The sequence below is a fragment of the Lepisma saccharinum genome, chromosome 22, assembly GCF_977018435.1.
Source record: "Lepisma saccharinum chromosome 22, izLepSacc3.1, whole genome shotgun sequence".
Taxonomy (NCBI): Eukaryota; Metazoa; Arthropoda; class Insecta; order Zygentoma; family Lepismatidae; genus Lepisma; species Lepisma saccharinum.
Window position 1 is genome coordinate 16,214,796 of NC_139250.1, and position 21,674 is coordinate 16,236,469.

General features: G+C 38.3%; 1 protein-coding gene across 6 annotated transcripts in view; it reads right to left on the reverse strand.

The window, feature by feature from the left end:
* Positions 1-1,452: 1,452 nt before the first annotated feature.
* The window catches only part of LOC146004782 (uncharacterized), a 336,182-nt gene continuing 315,960 nt past the window's right edge, over positions 1,453-21,674 (reverse strand). For all 6 annotated transcript variants that reach the window (XM_083143803.1, XM_083143805.1, XM_083143806.1 and 3 more), the window contains 2 exons: positions 21,479-21,667; positions 1,453-10,774 (listed from right to left, as the gene is read on the reverse strand). In XM_083143803.1, the coding sequence (XP_082999929.1) occupies positions 9,680-10,774; positions 21,479-21,667 (1,284 nt within the window). In that variant the 3' untranslated portion in view covers positions 1,453-9,679. The remainder of the gene's footprint in view (positions 10,775-21,478; positions 21,668-21,674) is intronic.

Here is a 21,674-nt window from a genome sequence, read left to right on the forward strand (position 1 = left end):
GACTACAATCTTCTTAAATCTTAAACTGAATACAGACTGATCCTGTCACCCAAAATGCACCAAAATTACATTTACTGGCCTGATGTGTTATTCTAACCAATAAACGGAACCTTTAGTTCCGTTGCAGTACCACTGGCCAATCAAACCTAAGTATGTAGTAATGTTTCCTTCCTCTGTATTAAATGGTTCATCCTGGAAGCTTTCATCCTAGTTGCCAATTGTAAACAGAATGTCCTTAAATAGAAACTTCATTTTATGAAATAAACATTTCTTACAACTGTCCTTTACAATCCTTAAGCCTGGACCTTAGACTGCCACCAGGGTAGATGTTTTCAAATCGCATTGCAAAATCTGAATGTGATATATCATATTAGAATTCCTTCTGGAGCATAGACGTGGATTTTCTTGTGGTTTGCTTTCGCTGTTATCTACAGAGCATTCCCTGACTTTCGCTACGAGACTCTGCGGCTAGCGGCCCGGAATCAGTGCTTGTCTCTCCCGATGCACGGGTCCACGACAGTCGCACGCTACACAGTCTGTTTTTTGTTTTCTTCCACTCTCTTTCCCTTTGTTAACGTTGCAGACTGAGGCCAGTATAATCCTCCCTTGGAAGTTGTGTTGTGTTGTATCCATGTGTTGAAGATTGTGGCTTAATATGGCACCACAAAAGTTTACATTACAACAAAGGATTTATCTTGTCGAGTATTACTTCGGAAAGAGGAATTGTGGAGAAGTGCAACGATGTTTTGCAACGAAATTACCTGGTGTTCCCGTTCCACATAGGACCACTATATTAAACCTCGAAAGAAAAATGGGAAATCTAAAAAATGCAAAGACAATCCGCACACCATCCGTGAGTTAAAAGAGAGTATTGTACGAGAATTACAGTAGACGAACTTGCACGTGTAAATGCCAATTTCCTTCAAAGATGCCAGGAATGTGTTGCAACAGAGGGACATCATTTTCAACACCTTCTGTAGTCAAGGTTAGTACTCACTATGAAAACTGTAATTTTAATAGCAGACTCTACCGACTGTCACGGACCCGTTCACCGGGAAAGACAAGCGCTGATGCCGGGCCGCCTGCCGCCGAGTCAGGGAATGCTCTTTAGATATTATCAATAGTTTTGTGATTACGTAAATCTATTAAATTATTTATTATATCTAGGTAACAGTAAAAGCAAACCACAGAAAATTCAGGTGAATGCTCTAGAAGGAATTCTAAGCTGATGATGTAATTTTTCAGATTTTAGTATATCATAGCAGTTTTTTGAAAGGAGAATTAAATTTGAAAACATCTGCTCTGGCGGCAGCCAAATGTCCAACCGAACCTTAACAACAAAGTCACAGAATATAAACTCTTAGGTTAAATCTGCCCTGGAACATTTAGCCAGTATAATCACCAGGAAAAACACAAATAAATACTTAACAAGTAATAAAACAACGTGTTTCATAAAATGCAAATATCATTGTATTTTCAGCATGTACAGACATTAGGATTATTGCACAGTTTATAATTACTACAACAGATTTACTTCCCTCACTGTCCACTGGCGATAGGTACTCTATAAAAAAGATCTTTGCCATCATCTTTGATCAAATAAATGTAAATAAGTTTCATTGCACATCGCACAATAAAAAGTAGGTCTAGTGAGAGAAAGAAACAACCGAGGACAACCATCACCTCCTTATCAGTCTTGTGTTCTTCTGGGAAGATACATTTAACTTATGTTGTTTTCAAAACAAACCACTTTGTGTGTGTATATGTACATATATAGTTTAATTTTTTTTTAAACGCTTTCTCTTCTTTACTTTTCTTAATGCACTACCTTCCCAACGAAGTTGCACTTTGTGATTTCCAATTTATCACAAAATATGATTCTGTTGCAGCTATGGGTATTACAGGCAAAAAAAAAAAAGTGAGTGTTTAAGAATATTTTACACCGACATTGCCTTTTGAAAAAAAATTCTTTCTTTGAAAGAAAGGCAATACTTTCTTTTTTATTTCCTCAAAAAAAAAAAAAGAACTTTCTTTTCCAACTTAAGTTACAGATTCACACAATTCCTCTCACTCTCTCACACACACACACACAAACGCATGAGCACATACATTTATTTATATACATTCAAACATCGAAAGAACTGTCAAACACAGCAACAACAAACAAAAACGTTTTTACAATAACAACAATAGTACAATCCAGGGCTTCTGGTAGACATGATGAATTGAAAGGAAACTCTGTAAGAACTTACTACAAACTTTATCATTAACTGAATTATGGGTCAAAACACAGCTAGTCTCAAAATTCACACATTTACTAACAATATTACGCTGGTGTTTTAAATCATAATTCAGTTAAGAATAAATTCTTCTAGTAACCCCATTCTGCTCTTTCACGTCATAAGAAATCTTATTTTTTTAAAAAATAGAACCATATTGGAAAGATGTTACGAGGACAATACATTTTGTATATTAAGAAAAAAATAATATATTTATAATATATTAACTCAAGCTCAAGGCTCATCACAGTTAAACAGTGGACAGTGTGGGAAACTACCTTTACTTGTTATGGGATACTTTTTTTTCTTCTGAAATACCATTTACTGGTGAGAGCAGGAGATGGGTGTAGGGGAGAAAGAGACTTTGATTGTGATTGGTGAGAGGGAACTTTAAATCCACAATAAACACAAGGATTGATTGGGAAAAAAAAATTATGCAATACATTTCCCCGAAAAAAGTTACCTGCAAATCTGGGACTGGAAGATGTCAATCTGAATGTATGCGTGTTTCACTTATTTTATGTATTTAGTAGTTTATTTTCCTTCCCCGTTGGGGGGAAAATCCACAGCTGCTGAACTTGTTCTAAATATTATCAACCCTCATTTGTCATTTTTTTCCCCTTACAAACAGTAATATTGAGACTTTACTGGTGAATGTGTTACTGAATAGGGCAAACTATGTACCAGGGAGGGGGTTTAAGAAACTAGAATTCCCATGTTGGAAGATAACTGACTCAAAAGTGAAGATGGCAGTGAAATTAAAAATTACTCCGTAGCAAATCTGAAGCGGTAAGTTTTGAAGATGAAGACTTTTTCCTGCATGAAATTTCAGCATATCACAAACTACCTTCCTTGCGTTTTCTCAAAATATGCTGCCGAAAAAAAAATGGCTGAATATGCATTCTGTAAATACAAATTACAAGTACTTAACAATTCAAAGTTTACTTTTGCAGAATGGTATTAGGACTTGTATGGATATATTTGAATTTTATATTTTCCCATCAAACAGCGTCAGTAGGTTGGATGAGAATGAAGCATGCATTTCTTTAAAACAAGGAATTCTGTTACTTCATAGTAAAATGTCCCATTGAAGAAGGAAACTATAGGATAGGTATAATAAGCAGAGGTCTGGCAGCTTACATGCAAACAATACAACTTACATCACAAGAAAATGGCAGTGGTTATACAAATTAGCTCTCTCTCTCTCTTGCGCTCACTCCCTCTGCTTTGTTTTTCTATCATAGAGACAAGTTTGAATTTTCTAACACTATGTTGCCCTATATTCACCGTTAATCATCCCTCAATACACACGCACAAAAAAAAAAAAAAAAACAGACAAGATCGTTCTAATGACAAGCAAAAACTGGACAAAATGCACTGTTAACATTTTTTCCCAACCTCCTCCCCCCAAAAATCTCATTTTCTTCACAATAAAGTGTCATTTTTTTCATAAAAGTCTAATTCAACAATATTTCAGGATGCACAACAACTCAACAATTTCAAGGACATTTATGATTTTTCTACATCTCAGCCACGCACACTCCTTAAAACTTTTCTTTTTAGAGAAAAAAAAAAAGTTGAACACAAGGATCGGCAGTGCAACCTTCTGCCACATTTGAACAACAGAACCTTCATCTACCTGTAAACAGTTCTGAACATGCATTTATTTCACGCATCTAACTCTCACAAGTAAAAAAGTGGACTGAAAGCAAATGACAAATTGCTTTCTGTGCAGATTTGCAGCTCTCTTTTTTTTTTTTTTCAAGCCTTCACAGCAATATTTAAACCTGCTATGCTCAGTCTTTTAAGAACGTGAGGGAGAGAGCAAATAAATACATGTCCAGAGTTGTACATGCTGAACACACACACACACATATGTGTATAGACAAAAAAAAAGACATGACAGTTCATTTCAGTTCAACCTAGCATAACATCGCTTGAATATACATCATCAACAGTGCATGTTAGAACTTCTGGCATCCTGTCTGAAAGACAAAATCTTTGTACTTTCTCATACTACTCGTCATTTCTTAATGATCCGAGATTAGGAAAATAAATATTTGCACTAAAATACTAACTAAATGGAGGGGGGATAAACTATAAGCATTAAAAATTGGTACAGAAGAAAAATTTCATTATGCAAGTGTTCAACCCGTATATCTATGAATAGTGCTAGAATTGCGTATCTTAATTATAATGTTTGAATTTTATAGTTATTTTTTTAAACAAAGTTCTTAACAGCTCAGGACTAACAGTCTCTTTATAACTATGTTGTTTTATGTAATTTCTTCTAGCTTATTCAGTCATGTATTTCACTCAAACTGGCTATCAGTGGATGTCAAAATGTACAAGTTCGCATTATTCATCTTCCTCTGTCCACAAAGCAAGTCTCTCCAAAAAAAATAATTATAACATACTTTGAATGTTGCGAAAGCAGAAAATTTTCAGAGGCTTATTCCTCAGAAAGCTAGCATCAAAATTATTAATTTCAACTATTCACGAGGTCATGCATTAAAAATCCAATTTGAAAGAATTACAACAAACGTATGATTACCAGTCAGTCTGTGGTTAGGTAAAGGAATAGAGTTTAGTGCATTTGTGAACCAGTTCTGTTCAACTGAGGGGTCGACATCGAACTGAAGTCTTCCTAGTTCTAGAGGTTGACAACAATGGAAGCACGAAAGATATGCATTAGAAGGAAGCTGTGCATACTGGAGGGTCAATTGAGAAGCATAAATATGCACATGAAGGAGTTTACCAAATGCAACAACCCAAGATACGAGGAGTCCATTGAGCCTCAAGGAAGGAGGCTGAATGCCATGAAGCTAGAACTGAACCAAATCAAGGAAGAAATTTCGAAGCAAAATCAAATACTGCAAGACCTTGAGAATGGAATCATCGGTTCTCAACTCGAGAAAAGTGTTCCAGTGAAACAAGCTGAGAAAAATCCCTCAAAAGCAAAATGTTTCTACGAAGTTTCAGATGTTCTTAAGGTAAAAATAAATAAAAGTAATGCCAGAGATTGATGATACTACACGTAGATTAATTCTACATAAAATCTTAAACCTTGCAATTGAGGATTTCGTTGCTTTCAAAACAGAAACAGTATTGTGAATACACTGTAGTATGTCTAATAATATTATAGATACTATAAAGAACAGCGGAATCGGGACTTTTTCAACCTGTTCAAGTGCCTCCAGCGTATAAAGTGGGTACCTGGGGGTAAAGGCAGCCAGAGGCATGGTGCTGATCACATCACCCCCAGCTCAGCCGAGATAAAGAAAGTGTACAGGCCCTAACCCCAAACATCTTCATGGCATGGTGCAAGGCACAAGGGAGCACTTTATTATTTTTTTTACTGTAAAGAACAATTACGTGAATTGAGACAATTTGAGTTTAAATCAATATAATTCTGAAAATTTTTCAGTTGCAGAAAAAGATTTTCAGTGAAATCAAGATTGTTTAAAGTTTTATAAAATATCAACAAAATGTATAAATTTTAAGTTTCTCAATGATAGTCAATGCAAACATCATCTTTCAATTATTTTTTGGTATGTTCTCACCATAAAAATGGTTAACCATTCTACCGACATGATCTTGAATCAGGAATTTATGTCAACTGAATGTTACTAGTCCTTTCGTCACATATTTTAAAGGCTTTAGATTCGTCAAAAGATACCGAAAGTAAACTATAATCAACTGTTTATTCTTGAAAACAGTAATCTTGCACTGTTTCTCTTTCAATAATTTAAAACAGTAGATGGTTAAAAACAAATAAAATATATCTAAAGTCAAACCCAGAACTCAAACATCATAACTTCAGGATAAGATGTCAATTGTGATATCTCTCCCTTTTATCCACAAAATTTTCTACTTGTGCTTCGAGTACAATTCCAAATGCAAGTGAAAAAGTGTAAAAATACAACAAATTTTACAGATAATGAAACAAATAACAAAAATGGAAAGAGCGTGAGAAGAAAATTTGGATATTCTACTTTTCATACATTTGCAATTCTGAATTAAAAAATATAACATATAAATTGATGTTGTTGGGATGATATTACTGTGAATTTTGACAAGAACTGAAGCCAATGATGAGTAAACAAACATGTTGCCAACTCCTATCGGTTACTCACTATTATCCTTGTACTGTTGATATAACTTTTTGGACATGTGATCAGCATCCTATACCGTAAGTCAAATTTTGCCAACAGATGGCACTGTAGCTAATGGAGATGTCATATCCTGAACAAACTCTTCCTGTGGGGGAGATTCAGGTTTCAATTCTATCTGGTGAAATACGCAGGTTTCTTGCAGGGAAAATAATATGGAAATCGCTGGTCTTTCAAAAGGCACACCTTCCATACAACCGACCCCCTATCACAATGCAACATTCGTCTGCATGTTAACTCAATTTAAAGCTAGTCTCATGTTTCGTAGAGGAGGGGATAGAGAAACAGGACAAAGCATGGGGAGGTGGCATTCTCCCTGAGCTATTAGAATCCACGAACACAACATTAATACACGTCCCACGTACACTAGATTTTTTTATTTTTATTTACTACATCTCATGCACTGTTGATGGGTATAAGACCGGACTTGAAAAGTATTTCCAACACTACTGACCACAATGAATCCTGTTATCAAGTGAACCATTATTAAAACACTTTTGATATACTGTAACTGTAACAGGAGCGGGCTTCAAACTTTAAACAAAAGACACTGCATCTGAAGCTAAATGGTTGTAAAAACTAAAAAATATGTGAACAAAGCCTGTACCTAATAGCGTATATTGGCCACAAGTTAGCATTCTCAAATAGCCTTATTTAGATTTATATAGTGACTGTACTATGGAGGGTATAAACAGTTTCTATTGTACATGTGGTTACATTAAATTTTCCCAGGTGGCATTAGCTCTGTAAAGGACACACACACAAAAAAAAAGACTGCATTTATATACTAAAAAAATCTATATAATATCCCTTAAACCAGAAAGTTTAAAGAAAGATTTATTGAAAAAATGCTAGTTTGGATAGAACTGCTTACATGTTCATCCACCTGGGAAGTCTGTTACTATGTAATGTAGTTATATGTTACCTTTCTTTTTAAATATGTTACAGAACCAGAATTATGCTTGTGTTCACTCTAGCGATATGGCGCTGTTTTTGTTCTCACACACCCCCTTCCTTTCTATTTAAATATTACAACTACAGTCGAGAAAGGTAGAACCTGGAATGAAAAAACATGCAACTGTCGCTTATCTTGCTAGTGGCGCCATTTACTAGAGTGGTTCAGGTGTATTGTACATTTTGTGGTGTGTGGACAGGTTAAATATTGCATTCAAGGGAGGTACAAACACAGACACAAGATTTTCTATGAACAAGGTATGGAGATACAGGATATCAGAACAATTGTTGAATAAAATCTAGGGCTGAGCCGATACTCTCAACGATTCTCATCAATACAGATATTTGAAAACTTTAATAATTAAGATGTTAAAAATATATTTTAACGTTAATTAGAATAATAAATTACATGTTATGTTATCACAAAATTAAGTTTTTTGACACAAAATTGTTGCAAAGTTAAAAGAAACTCGAATTTTGCATAATTTTCAGGGTAATTACACTGCAAAATTATCAAACGGTATTTTCGAAGACTCTGAAAACACGGAAATTCTGGAAAAGTATCGGCAAATAAATTCCAATCGATACATCGGTATCGGCTCAGCTCTAATAAAATCATATTGCATATCGCCTAAGACTTAAATAATAATGGCTGATTTTCTTGTAAGCAATTTTGCAGGTTGGATTTCTATGTTTTTTTTTTAAAAAAAAAATGCATGAGCGTTTCTGTTCACTACAACCAAGTGAACTGTTACAGCAATTTTTAATCTATTATTTTTTCCACGTACAAAAACATTCAGCTCAATGATTGAACACTAAGTTCATGTGAATTTACAACTGTGTATTTTATTTCCATTTTTACCACAGATATGAGAGCTAAAGTATGAAGCTATTTTTTGTACTAACTAAAGTAGCACAGATAATTTTTTTTTCCACTTTTCATTTTGCGTATGGAAGGAGCACTTTGATCTCCAAGTAGAAAAACTGATTGATGTAAACAACTTTCTAGAAGACTTGAAACTGCTGAGAATGTCATCACGCTACGGAAAACATCATACTGGATTTTAATGGCACTAAAATATGCCAACAGGTATTCTCCTACCATGATCGTACTGGTACTTTGAAAGAAGACTTACAGGTGGTGGTGTGACAAGACCGAAAAAAATAATAGGCAATATTCAGTTACAGCTAACATTGTAATCCAAGAATGGAAGTCTTTCCAATTATTCAACTGAGCTGTATTTTGACCTACAATAAGATAACATGACAGAATCGAGATAAAATGGCTCTTGATGTTGAAATTTCAAATACTGATGCATGGGGGAATATCTAGACTGGGAAACTGATATTCTCTATTATTATGATTAGAATTATTTTGTATATATTTATCTACGTATGATTCATTTTTTACTTTTCAGCTCAAATCTTCAAAACAAATGAATATCAACCATCTTCAGTCTTCACAAAAGAGTAATATTTTCCTGATAAGAAATGTAGTCACACTTTCCCCCCAATTTTACAGCAGTTAATTAAAAAAAATTGCAAAATAAATATTACAACAAAGTGTAAATAAAAAATATTCACAACAACGTTTGCTAGGCACTGACATAATTGTTTCATTCCCAACGTTCTTGTATTTTTTTCTTTGTTTACAAATTATATGACTCAAATAGTAAAAAGTGTCTACTACCACACTTCTTCTGAATCTTGAGGTGCTCTGCGTAACTGAAGGTAGGTTACTGAAGAAGAAAAAACCAGAGGCACGCCTGCCAAAAGAAGAAAGAAAAAAAAGAACTGAATAGGTATTTTTGTTCATATTAAGTTTATATTCCTTACTGATCATCATCGTGAACGATGCAGAGTTTCCCCAACTCTACACACACTCATGCAACCACACATTCAACCACAGCATCCAAAGGACCATTTTGAAAAGTCCTCACGATAACATGACTGTTATATATATATTTTTCTTAAATTGAACACATTGTGTCTGTAATAAAACAATATATTATCACAAAAGTAATACACCCCAGTTATCAACGCAACTGGCAGACAGGGCTCTTTCGCATCTCTCTCTATATATACCTTATCTCTTTTCAGATCACACAAAAAATTCATCTCGGTTACCCTCATGTACTGATTGGCATTCTGACTTGCCACTCTCCGTATCCTTTGGCTTGCAGCCATAGCGAATAGCTTCTGAAATAAAGCAGACCATCATATATAAGAGTTTTCTATAACAGAGAAATGAAAGACTAAGTATACCATATACGGTCAAACACCTCCACTGTCTAGTGACACTTTGTTTCCGTTACACCCAACAATGTCAGTGTAAGGTGTAGGTTTCGGCAGCATTTCACTAAATTCCACCGACGGAGGCTGGCTTTGCGATTGTTCCCGTGTTGTTTGAAAAGCGTCCTGTTGCTGGGGGTGCGCTCCGGATGGTCCCATGCAGGGGACCATTGTCAAGTTCGCTAAACCACTGCTGGTGTTTTCTGAAAACACAGACAACTGCCTGCTATGGGTCAACCTTGATATGGTTACGGCATTCCCCGATAGGGACGGGGGAAAGTTTTGGACTTGGTTATTGTTATTATTGTTCCTGTTACTACCACTATAGTTCGCTGGATAACTTGAATAGTTAGCTGGATCAAATGCCACACAGGCAGAACTTTCCTCTTCTGTCGAGGACACGGGAGTACTTGTAATCACTTGGGATGCACCTATTGTAGAAAGACTCTTAGTACCGGCGGCTAAAGGGCTCTTTGGAGTCTCCAAGCCGTGACTGGAGGTAACGTGTCCCTGTTCAACACTCGCATTTCCGAAAGTAGGAGATGCCTGCGGACACGCGACGCGAGCGTACGACCGCAGTTGCTGATGGCTAGCTTGAGTCTGAGAGGAAGTCTGAAGCATTGGCGGGGTCGTAATGGAGGGCTTGATTTCTGCGGAACCTAATGCTGGAGGAGGAGCGGGAGAAGGGGAAGAAAGGGGAAGCTGGTGATGGAATTTCCCACTGCTAAATGGCGGAAGGTTAACGATACCCTTAGTGCAGTTGGCGAGCAGCTGTCCCCCTTTGGTTGTGAAGAGTGTTGTTTTGTTTTGAGACTTGGGGCTGGATTTCCCCAAGCTTCCACTAGACACTGAGGATGATGAACACGTGCTGTCCCGGCTTCCTCTCTCCGATGGTGGCGGGTGCTGTCGGCTGGTGCTGCTAAGACTATGGCATTGCACGACTAGGGAACTGCTGCTCCAGTCACTCCCAACAGAGAGTACGCCTGCTGAATTGGAACGGTATGGAGGAGGGGACTCGCCGTCGAATACTGTTCTGTTGGGAGGTGGACGAATACACTTTTGGTAGATTTCACTTTCCTAAGGAGAAAAGGAGAGAGAGAGAAAATTAGAAACCTTGCAGATGTGTCAATACATCACACATAATTAACAAATATACATAGGTAAGTTACTTACTAGGTCACAAACGTTCATTAAAAATATACTAAGTGAGATACTGACTTGAAAACATTTTATTTTTCAACATAATCTCCGCCAACAATGACACACTTATCCCATCGGTCCCAAAAATAGCTGTCAAACGATCATGCATTATGCTGTGGGCTAAACCTTGAGAACACCCTATTGCTGTTGCTGTAATGTTAGGGTTGCCATTTTTAACTGAGCTGGTCATGCGTGTGTCTGCTAACTTAATATCAAACTGGATTATGCTGCCACCTAATGATACCTTTAGAAACTACTGTTTTCGGCTATATCACATCAGTTTGTGAACTACAGTAGAGCGTCGATTATCTGAAGTAATTGGGGGACATGGGTGTTCGGAAAACTGGTTTGTTCGGATAATCGAACTGTACATGTTTATTTGCCAAAAAGAAGTACTGTACAGTAAATTTATTCATAAAAACAGGCATCTCTTTAAGTATTACAAAGTAACGTACAAAGGCAACTTTAGTAGGAATATATAGTATGTGGTACAGTTTATTAAACAAAAATATGTACATATTACATACGCATTTTGCATGAACAATACATACACCGACAGAAGTGTGCTGATTGTTGAAACACAGCGACTGGCGGCTTGGCCGGTCAGCAGCGCCTTATGAAGGCCCCATTAGAAGCAATGTTCCGCCAGCGGTGGCTCAGTGCGGCGACTACTGTGGGAAACTTGGTTTGGGAGTGAGGGGGATGATGGACGGTAGGGTGGGAGAGTAACAGGTGCGAGCGAGTACACAGTTCGGTTAAGCGGTCGTTCGGTTGACCGACGTTCGGATAATCGACGCTCTACTGTATTTACAGACTTTCCTTTGCATGTACATTGTGAATCAGTGATGCACCATATTACATTTGTTATTTCAGATAAAAACAAAACATTCCAGATTAGAATTATTAATATTAACCCTTTGCTGGTATACACATATTTTTGTTACATGGTTTTTACGTCTGGGTCAGGCAGACCCTGTCATTACATTACATTTCTGGGTTCTCATAAATGAATATAAAATGTGGAAAATGTGTTAGAATACTGCATAATGACAACAATGTTAATGTACATAAGGTGTACATAACTTTTTATTCATCAGTAATTAAACAGAAATGTAATTTCAGTACACAAAAAGTAGTAATTTACTCTACACCAACGTCTGACCGACCCTGTGAGATGCGACAGAAAGTTAAATGAATCACACTGGTTCTATTTCAAGCTGTAGAATGCTGCACTCCTGCCTGTTAATACATCTGGCTCCAAACTGAATTCACACACAAGTAATAATGACGCGCATTGTCTATTGCACATGCACACAGTGCATGGTCAGGAACACTCTGGCGCACACACTGAGAGTCAAGATTCCATTAGAATGTGGGCCTGTATCAGCAATGCAGTTATTTTGAAAATAGTCTTCTTTCAAAAAACCACATACCATAATGTTTTTATGCTAAAAAAAAAAATACAGAGCGCTCTTTTATAATTCTTTCTAGATCTTCATACAGGTTTTAATCACTGTTACCAGATATAGACAGTTATTGCAAATTACTGAACACACTTTGGTGCTTAACAATGCATTAACTTATCCAACTGCAGAGTAGGCCACAGAGCTGCTCAAGCAGTTTTTCATTATTGGCAATCACTAGACTGCCACAGTGCATCACAGAAACAGTCAATATTAAAAAAAATGACTGTTCAAGGGTAAGCAACAAGTGTTTTATTTCATTGTCTTATCTACATTCCACAAATATGCTGTACTTGAAGGTATTGAAACAATAATGCTAATAAAAATTAGGAATGCATGACCAGAAACTGAATAACGACTGATATTTTGCATGTGTGTGTGTGTGTCATCTTACAGATCTTGCACCCTTGGTGTTTGGTGAGGAGAATAACATTATGTCTTGCAGACAGTGTCCTGAAATTCTACCAGCTTGAGCCACAGACTCAAGTCAGAGAAAAAGTTGCCTTGTTTCATCTGGAAAGATTTCGGCAAGATGCAGAAATGTATGAGGTATTGGAGAAATTAATTGCAGGAATATTTGCAGTGACAACATTCTCAAATTATACTTTGAAATGCTACAAATACTGGTGTGGTTATATGTCAAGACTACATGCACTGCATATCTCGTCTGCTTCAATGGAGAGTGTAGGTTAATCCAAAGTACGTAGATTTCTAAAATTGACTCTGCATTTATGAATGCTAAGTATGCATTTTCCACGATCCCATAAGTTGTAGTGTTAATTTCTAAATATAACTAAATACTTGGGTTTTTCAAAAATGATTGGCGCTATAAGTTTTTCTTCACACTAAAAGTTTATTTTAAACAAAGTGAGTACATGTTATATGCACCTTTGCCATCATTCCGGCAGTTTTCGTATTGCCACAACAAATGATTCCTTGGGGGTAACCTAGCGCCACTTCAGACAGCCGACTGAAGCTCGTCGTTGGAAGTGAACTTCTCACTGCATGCCTCTTTCATTGCATTGAACAGAGCATAGTTGCTACAGTTGTTCCGGCCAGAGAATGGACTTGGAAATTCTATTAATATCTTTTCAGTTGAAAGCTAAAGAGGGTCACATGAACCGTTGAACCAACCAATCGGCTTTGTCCAGTTGCTGTGGCGACGCATTGCCAAATTTTTTGTTTCGAGTAGTTTTCGAAACAGGTGGTACCCTCAACAAGGCCAAGCACAACAGTGCCTAATGGTTGCCGCAGCACAGCAAGCGAATAGGTCCCGATTCCGTGCCTCTTCCTGAAATGCGAGCAAAGGGGGGCATGTTGACAGGAAGAGGTGTCTTGTACGACTGGACAAAAATCAGGCATGTAGCAACACCACTTTTATCTCCTTGAACTGGAGGTGGAAAGTCTGATTTTCCTCAAGTTCATTCTTTAGCCAGGCAGACTTTAGGTTCAAGATTTAGGTTCAATACGGAGCATGAGGCAGCACTGTGTACCCTAGAGGAGTGGTTCTCACACTGTGGTATGCGTACTCCCAGGGGTACATGAACGACTTGACGGGAGTACGTGATCAGCTCGGAAGAGAAACGTCGAGAATATCCACACAATATTTGACTTCATTGCTTCAGACTTCATAGCTTTCAATACGTTAAACAACACATCTCAGGTTATAACATGATCAGTGATCGGTTAGTTCGTATGAACTTTCCAGCCTGATTATTACCAGTGCGTAGTTCGAGATCGGTTAGTTCATTGAACTCTCCAGCCTAATTATTGCCCGTTTTTGTGGGAGCAGGAAAAGGTTTATTATTATCCACTTCATATCTTTAACACTCAATAGGGTAATAAGGCTCTAGGATGGGGGTACATTGGACGTTTAGTTACGACTAAAGGGTACAATGAGAAGACGTTTGAGAACCACTTCCCTAGAGCATGGTGACAATGGTGTGGCGATTGACATGTGCTTGCGAGTGTGAAATCAGACATCCAGCAAAACATGGCTCTGCAACTTGGTGCTGCATTCCCACACACGGCTGCTAACCTCATGTGCATGTCCCAACCAGCCACTCATTTCTTCCAAAGGAACCATGCTGTCCATCGTTCACCATGACTATCTGCTTCCATAATTTCTTGGTTTGTCCTGCACGAATAACGCAGCACTGTTCTTCCTGTGCAATGCAGCAAAATCAACTGGTGGCAATACGTGACCTACCTACCTCCCCCCCCCCCACACACACTTCAAACTGCTAAGTTTCTGAAGTTATGAGGGGAGTGCCAATCTTTTTGGAAAAACCTAAATACTTTAATGAAACTCAGATTATTAGAGAGCAGAGTATAAAATGAACCCAAGTAGCGTGTCTTAACATTCAAAATTGATTATATTGTGCTGAATGTGTAATTAAATGTACAACGAAATACAATTATTCATATTTATTCCTTTTCCGATAAGAGCAGCAAGATTTCCATTCAAGTCATGAAAGACACTAATTTTTAAGAATTAATTCGTTAGTGACTTTTCTATTCTATTAATTTCTAATAACCTGAATGTAATTTCTTTCTCCGAGACTTTACCTGTTATTCTCCATACTTACCTGACATTAAATACTACGACATATTTTTTTTTGGGGGGGGGGGATATTGTACCCTAATATTCTGTTGAACTATGAGAAATATTTTTGAAAAAAAAAATCTTTCAGGATCATTTAGGAGAATAACCAATATTCTAAATTCTAAAGAAATGTATGTTTATAATTTCTCCTAGAATATCCTGAAAAATCTTCACATAAATTAGTCACAATTGTCTATTATACATGGGTTGCAATGTAATTCATGGGGAACTATTTCTTTCTGCCAAACAGGTGGCAACACTGTAATGTCAGAATGCATGTTTGAAAGCCTGTAGGTGATACAGTGGTTGCATCTTATCGAGCAATAAAATTGGCAGTGTGTTGCCGGAACTGTTTAAAAATGGAAGTCTGTAAAGTGGAGCAGCAATCATAGTTGAAATTTCAGTTCATGGGGGGGGGGGGGGGGGAAATACGCAAGTGGTGATAATGCTTTGCCACATCAAACAGTGGCAAGGCGAGTGTGGGGCATTCCAACAGAGATGAGTATCAACAAACCTGTGGTGTACTGGATGTTGTGTGTTCCAAGAGACATGTCATTGTCAAACAATGCTTAGAAGAAAACAGACACTTGACTGTGCAGGAATTGGCTGAGAATACAGGAATGTTGTCTACACTGTGTTTCACATATTATGACATGTCCTCAAATTCCACAAGGTTGCTGCCAAGTGGGTGTCGCATCAATTTTAAAAGGTACTGATGCTATGAAACCTGTCACATTCATCTCTCCATTGCAAAGGGAACAAACAACATGTTCAATTGTGTAAATTGCAATAGATGAAACATTGATACGCACATACAAACCTGAAATTGATGCAGCAAATTAATGTCATCATGCTACTCCAGCACGATACCACAAGGTTTGACAGAATCCCTATTCCATGAAACTCATGATCATTTTGACTTAATAGTTAAGATATTCTTGTGTGTCATCTGGTTCGTGAGGGCCATACTGTGGATGCTCAGTATCACAAATTATTTCTGCAGTATCAGTTGTGTCATGGTGTTTGTGAGAAACATCTAGAACTGCTGTCCAATACCATAGTTCTTCACGATAATGTGAAGGGTTTGTTGTGTTGTTGGGGATCTCTGTCCATGCAACTGATTGGGTCTCCTTTATTGCACAACACGAGAACTACTTTGTGTTCAGACATCAGATGTGGAATGCCTACGATATTAGGTTTGGTTCTTAGCATAAGTACACTGAAAATGTATTAGCTATGCTAAGAGAACTAACCCTAACAACTTGGGCATTTAGCCTAATACTGAAAGCATTCCGTGGTGATTTACTATGTGGCTTTGTGAACAAAGAGGGCAATTTTCATGAGAGGCGAGACACATGCAGCTAATGGTATTCACCACCTGCCTCATAGTTGGTGACAGTAGAGACTTCACACCCAAATAAATCTGTAATGCAAATCATCATTATTATTATACTTATTTATTGAACTCTTTATCTCCTTCGAAACATCATGTGTTCCCAGGCTGCGATCGGGGCTTGAACGCAATGTTAGTTTCGCTCCCTATGACGCTGTTGCAGCAGTCGCGTAGAGGATGCTGATTGGGTGTTTTGGCTTGAGTGCAGTGTAAGGGGAGGTTGCATCACTTAGGAAGGCTGTGAACGCAGCGATCTGTGTGCGAGCGAATGTGGTGTTGCAAACCTATTCCATTGGAGATCGTGTGACGCAGTCGAGGCAACCCATACATCATCGCAAATTGAGGGATTTTTTTTATGAAAGGGAAATTTCGATTGTATATTGTCCCGAGCATAACAGGGGAAGAAAAGGAGGAGGGGGAGGGCAACTGAAACCAGAACGGGTGTTTTAAGCATGCCTTTGCTTCGTGCATCTTGGTCAAAATGAACAGCCTCTGTGGCGCAGTAGCCGAATTATCAACCCACGGGGAGGGAGCGTGCATCAAATTGTCAGCTGTTTTGCATTGTGTGGCTGTTACTGCGTTACAAAATTATTTAACGCTGTCAAAAGGTCGTTCCTGTTTCAGTGCAAAGTGTTTGATTTCATGATGAATAGGGAAACTGTACATAGCGAAAGCAGTCTTAACGTTATTGAATTTTTGGAGGGAAGTTAGCTACAAAGCCTGTAGCAACTGCAGTAATATATGGATACGGCAGAAGAGAAGGAATATTCTGAAGTACGATTATGAAGCAGGGCAGTGTGAACTTAGAGAGTACTGTTATTTGCTTTAACATTTATTATTCTCTTGATTTCGCTTGATTTGCTTGGTTTGATCAGTCTGTCATTAGAAATAAACAACAGCTAGATAGATTACAACTGATTTCCTCCATGTGGTAGTTGGATCGGCTTATTTGGTGTACACCAATGTCCTTGTTCATTAATATCAGCAGAGCCGGGGAGAAAGTTTTTATGAAATATTTTGCAAATCGACAATAGTATTAATATTGTAGATCGGTATTTCTATGTTTTGAGTGATTTTGTCAGGTTATCGAATGCTGAATTACATACTGCACAATAACATCGCTCATCTCGTGATTGGCTGGATAATCTCAGAAATATTTAAATTTGTAAAAAAATTAGTGTTAAAAAAATCATGAAATACGTATAACTCTGTCATAACCCCATTTTCAGTGAAAGGTCGTCAAAACTTGGTTTGCCAATATATTAAGCTTCATTATGTACGCAAAAACGGGTGTGTGAATATTTCACAGGGGTGGTATAACACTTTTGGATGATAGACTGAAGTGCACACCCATAGACCCAGAACACGAGCCGCCACTGGTTGGTGATGTGCCATGGGGAGACCACTTTCAGGGGTGTTCGGTTGTACGGAGATTACTGTGGACATCATTATTATTGATAAAAATATGTTTACCTTCTAAAACACCGATTACCATAATATGAGTTTCCAATTCTCCCTGACCACTTTAATGGTGCCATTTGTATGCATTCTGACAGTGCAGTGTTGCCACCAGTTTGATAGGGAAGAAAATAGGCTTATGGCAATACGGAACTACTACAAACTCTAAACAGCATGAGAAACTCTAATCACATCTAATCAGTTCAAAATTACGAATATCACTGTATCCAATTGAAACAGGAGACATTAAAAATAAAACTGTTGGCCAGGCCTAAGGTACAACAAAAACTACTTCAGCAGAAGTGGAAGAGAATATATATAATAATAATAAAAAAAATTCATACAAGAGGTAAACCAATACTTGTATCTACGAGCTGCATTTAAAAGTGATGAAATTGTAAGGGTTAGAAGATTATTACCAGCGTAGGTTCAAACAACAAATCTTCAACATTTATACATTTCTCCAAAGACAAAAACGATTCATTGTCATTATAATGACTAATGCGTTTTCCTGGCTTCATTTATTTCAACATTATTTGCCATGTTATAAACCATTTTGTAATGTACAAAGATAGCCACTTTCACCCTTTATGCTAAAACATTGCTATCTCTCCTAGTTTCCCAGCCCCACACACATTTCAAGCTGACTGTGTGCGTTCACAGCAGAGGTCCTGTACACACTATCTGGATTAAGTGTTTGCTGAACTCCTCGCAACACCTATCCCAGATAAATCAACAAATCTATCTGGGTCATGTTAGCCAATGGGCTCATTAACATGCTTAATGTTTTGTAAACAGATGTTCAGGATTGTGAGGGTGCACATAGGTGGCATTGCAGTAGTTCATCATTCATTACACTGGCAATATCACCATTCGAAACCATTACTAATTTCACCAAATCTGCCAATTCTTTGTTTGAAAATGCATACATGTTGTAAAACATATCGGGTGTACACAAATGAATATCAGAGTTTTAAACTTGCATATTTTCTATGCTATACACATTACAAATATGAACCATATATGAAATGAAAGAGTAACTCGCCAAGTTTCGATTCTACGCATGGGCTAAATTTGTTTCCTAACTCTGCTGCTTGGCAGAGCAATTAGTAAAGATTGCGACTCCCGAGCGTAAGTCTTTTTGTGTTGGAACTTGCGAGGTCTAAATCAATTGTTACAGTTCAACCCACATATCGGCGAAGATTTGGACGTGTCTTGTGTGTTATGTGTGTTCACTTTTCCCCGTAGATGAAATGTAGATTCAACGCTGAAAATCACACGACTAAGAAAATCGTCATCTTCTTCATTAAGAATTTTTGTGCCGAAGTTCCTACGAGCCAAATGATCTGCAGGCTTTAGGGCCTGTAACAGCTGCAGATGGTACGGTCTCATTTGGAGTCTTTTCCTTAACACTTTCCACACTTGTCATTGCTGGCATTGGTAGTTCTTGACTCGCCGCCGCATTGTTGGCATTGCTAGTTCTTGACTCGCCGCCGCATTGTTGGCATTGCTAGTTCTTGACTCGCCACCGCATTGTTGGCATTGCTAGTTCTTGACTCGCCGCCGCATTGTTGGCATTGCTAGTTCTTGACTCGCCGCCGCATTGTTGGCATTGCTAGTTCTTGACTCGCCGCCGCATTGTTGGCATTGCTAGTTCTTGACTCGCCGCCGCATTGTTGGCATTGCTAGTTCTTGACTCGCCGCCGCATTGTTGGCATTGCTAGTTCTTGACTCGCCGCCGCATTGTTGGCATTGCTAGTTCTTGACTCGCCGCCGCATTGTTGGCATTGCTAGTTCTTGACTCGCCGCCGCATTGTTGGCATTGCTAGTTCTTGACTCGCCGCCGCATTGTTGGCATTGCTAGTTCTTGACTCGCCGCCGCATTGTTGGCATTGCTAGTTCTTGACTCGCCGCCGCATTGTTGGCATTGCTAGTTCTTGACTCGCCGCCGCATTGTTGGCATTGCTAGTTCTTGACTCGCCGCCACATTGTTGGCATTGCTAGTTCTTGACTCGCCGCCACATTGTTGGCATTGCTAGTTCTTGACTCGCCCGCCACACAGATTTTCTAGGACTGCGAGTGAAAACCGTTCTGATGCTATTCATCTTCTTGCCTGATACACGTGGCCATCCTGAACTTTTACCTTTACACAAGCATCCTATCATCTTAAACTGGATATACCACCTACGAATGTTTTTGTCAGACACTTCCAAATCTTCACCGATGTGCCCGTTGAACTGTAACAACTGAATTAGACATTGCGAGTTCCAACACAAAAAAAGACTTGTGCTCGGGGGTCGCCATCTTAATGAATGGCCCATCCAAACAAATTTAGCGCATGCGTACAACTGAAACTTGGTCGAGTTACTCTTTCATTTCATATATGGTTCATATTTGTAATGTGTATAGCATAGAAAATATACAAGTTTAAAACTCCTATTTTCATTTGGGTACACCTTGTATTTTTAAAAAATCAACTCATTGTATTCATATATAATGTACAATAAATATACTTTTGAAAGTTAAAATATGTATCTACATTTTGCTACATAAAAATTCATGTTTTATCAATAACACTTTAATTATTTTCTGTGTCTTAAGCATGCTGAATTAATACAGTGGGAAATAACATTAAATAAGATATTAACTAAAAGCAATTTAAAATAGGAAAACCTACAGTTCAGATCATTAAATTAAAAGCACTTATACCAGACCTTAACACTGATCAATGCAGAGTGGATGTTTTGCACAATCTACTGAGATGTATGGTCAAATACCATACGTCCATTTCCTTGCAAGCCCGAGAGATCGGGAGAAGTGTGGCGGGCAGCGCTAGTGGAGATGTGGAAATTTTCGACCAGTAACGTCCCACTTATTTTTATGGACATATCTTTAGCATGCAGATATTTATATTAATATTGCAAAACGAGCACTAACGTGTGTTATAAGAGTTGTTCAAAGTGATGTCCACGGTTAGAATCAGTTGTTTTTGCTTAAGGGTTCTAAAATTTAACAATCCAGTTTCTTATAATTTAAGGACAAGACGTCTAACCACCTCTTTACCTGGAGGTGAAACGCCAGGGAATTTCTGCAAATTGCCTACACACATCTCGACAAGAGTCTGTTTTCACAGTCAAACATAAAAATTCTTTGTTCTAACGTGAACTTTGGGGCTGGCCTCACTTACACACAACACACACACACACTGCAATTACACAAAGAAGTAGCACGGCAAGTAACCAAAGACCACACTCTTTCACACAGTATGAAATGAACACACTCTTGGTTCAAGGTCTGTTCCTCACTCATTCGCAGCTCTGTCCAGGGCACCTGTGGTCGTGAAGGAAAGAACAACATAATCTTGATATAGTGTTCAAAACCTCCAAACGATTCCGAGCGAAGCAAAATGCTTTCGAGGGAAAACTTAAGCAGGACGTTACTGGTCGAAAATGTAGGCATCTCCGCTAGCGCCGCCTGTCATATGTCTTCTCCCGATCTCTCGGCCTTGCAAGGAAATGGACGCACGGTATACTTTAGTTCTCCCCCCCCCCCCCCCACCAATATATCTATGAGACCTCATTTTAAGTTGGTTCAGGTTGACATCGGTTTGTCCAGCACATTATAGTCTGGTATGAGCCACATTAAACTTAACAAGCATTTACCTGCTCACTATCCCGAATTTGAAGCCTGGTGGCACTGCCATACGGGAACTCTTCCCCGTCCGGAAGTGGGATGTTCGGTGGAAGGTCAAGTTCCATGTCGGTTTGTACAGATTGGAGGCGCACCTGCCGGTCCCGCTGCGCTGCCAGCTCATGACTCAGCCGGTCCATACTAGATTGCATTTGCAACATCTGGGAA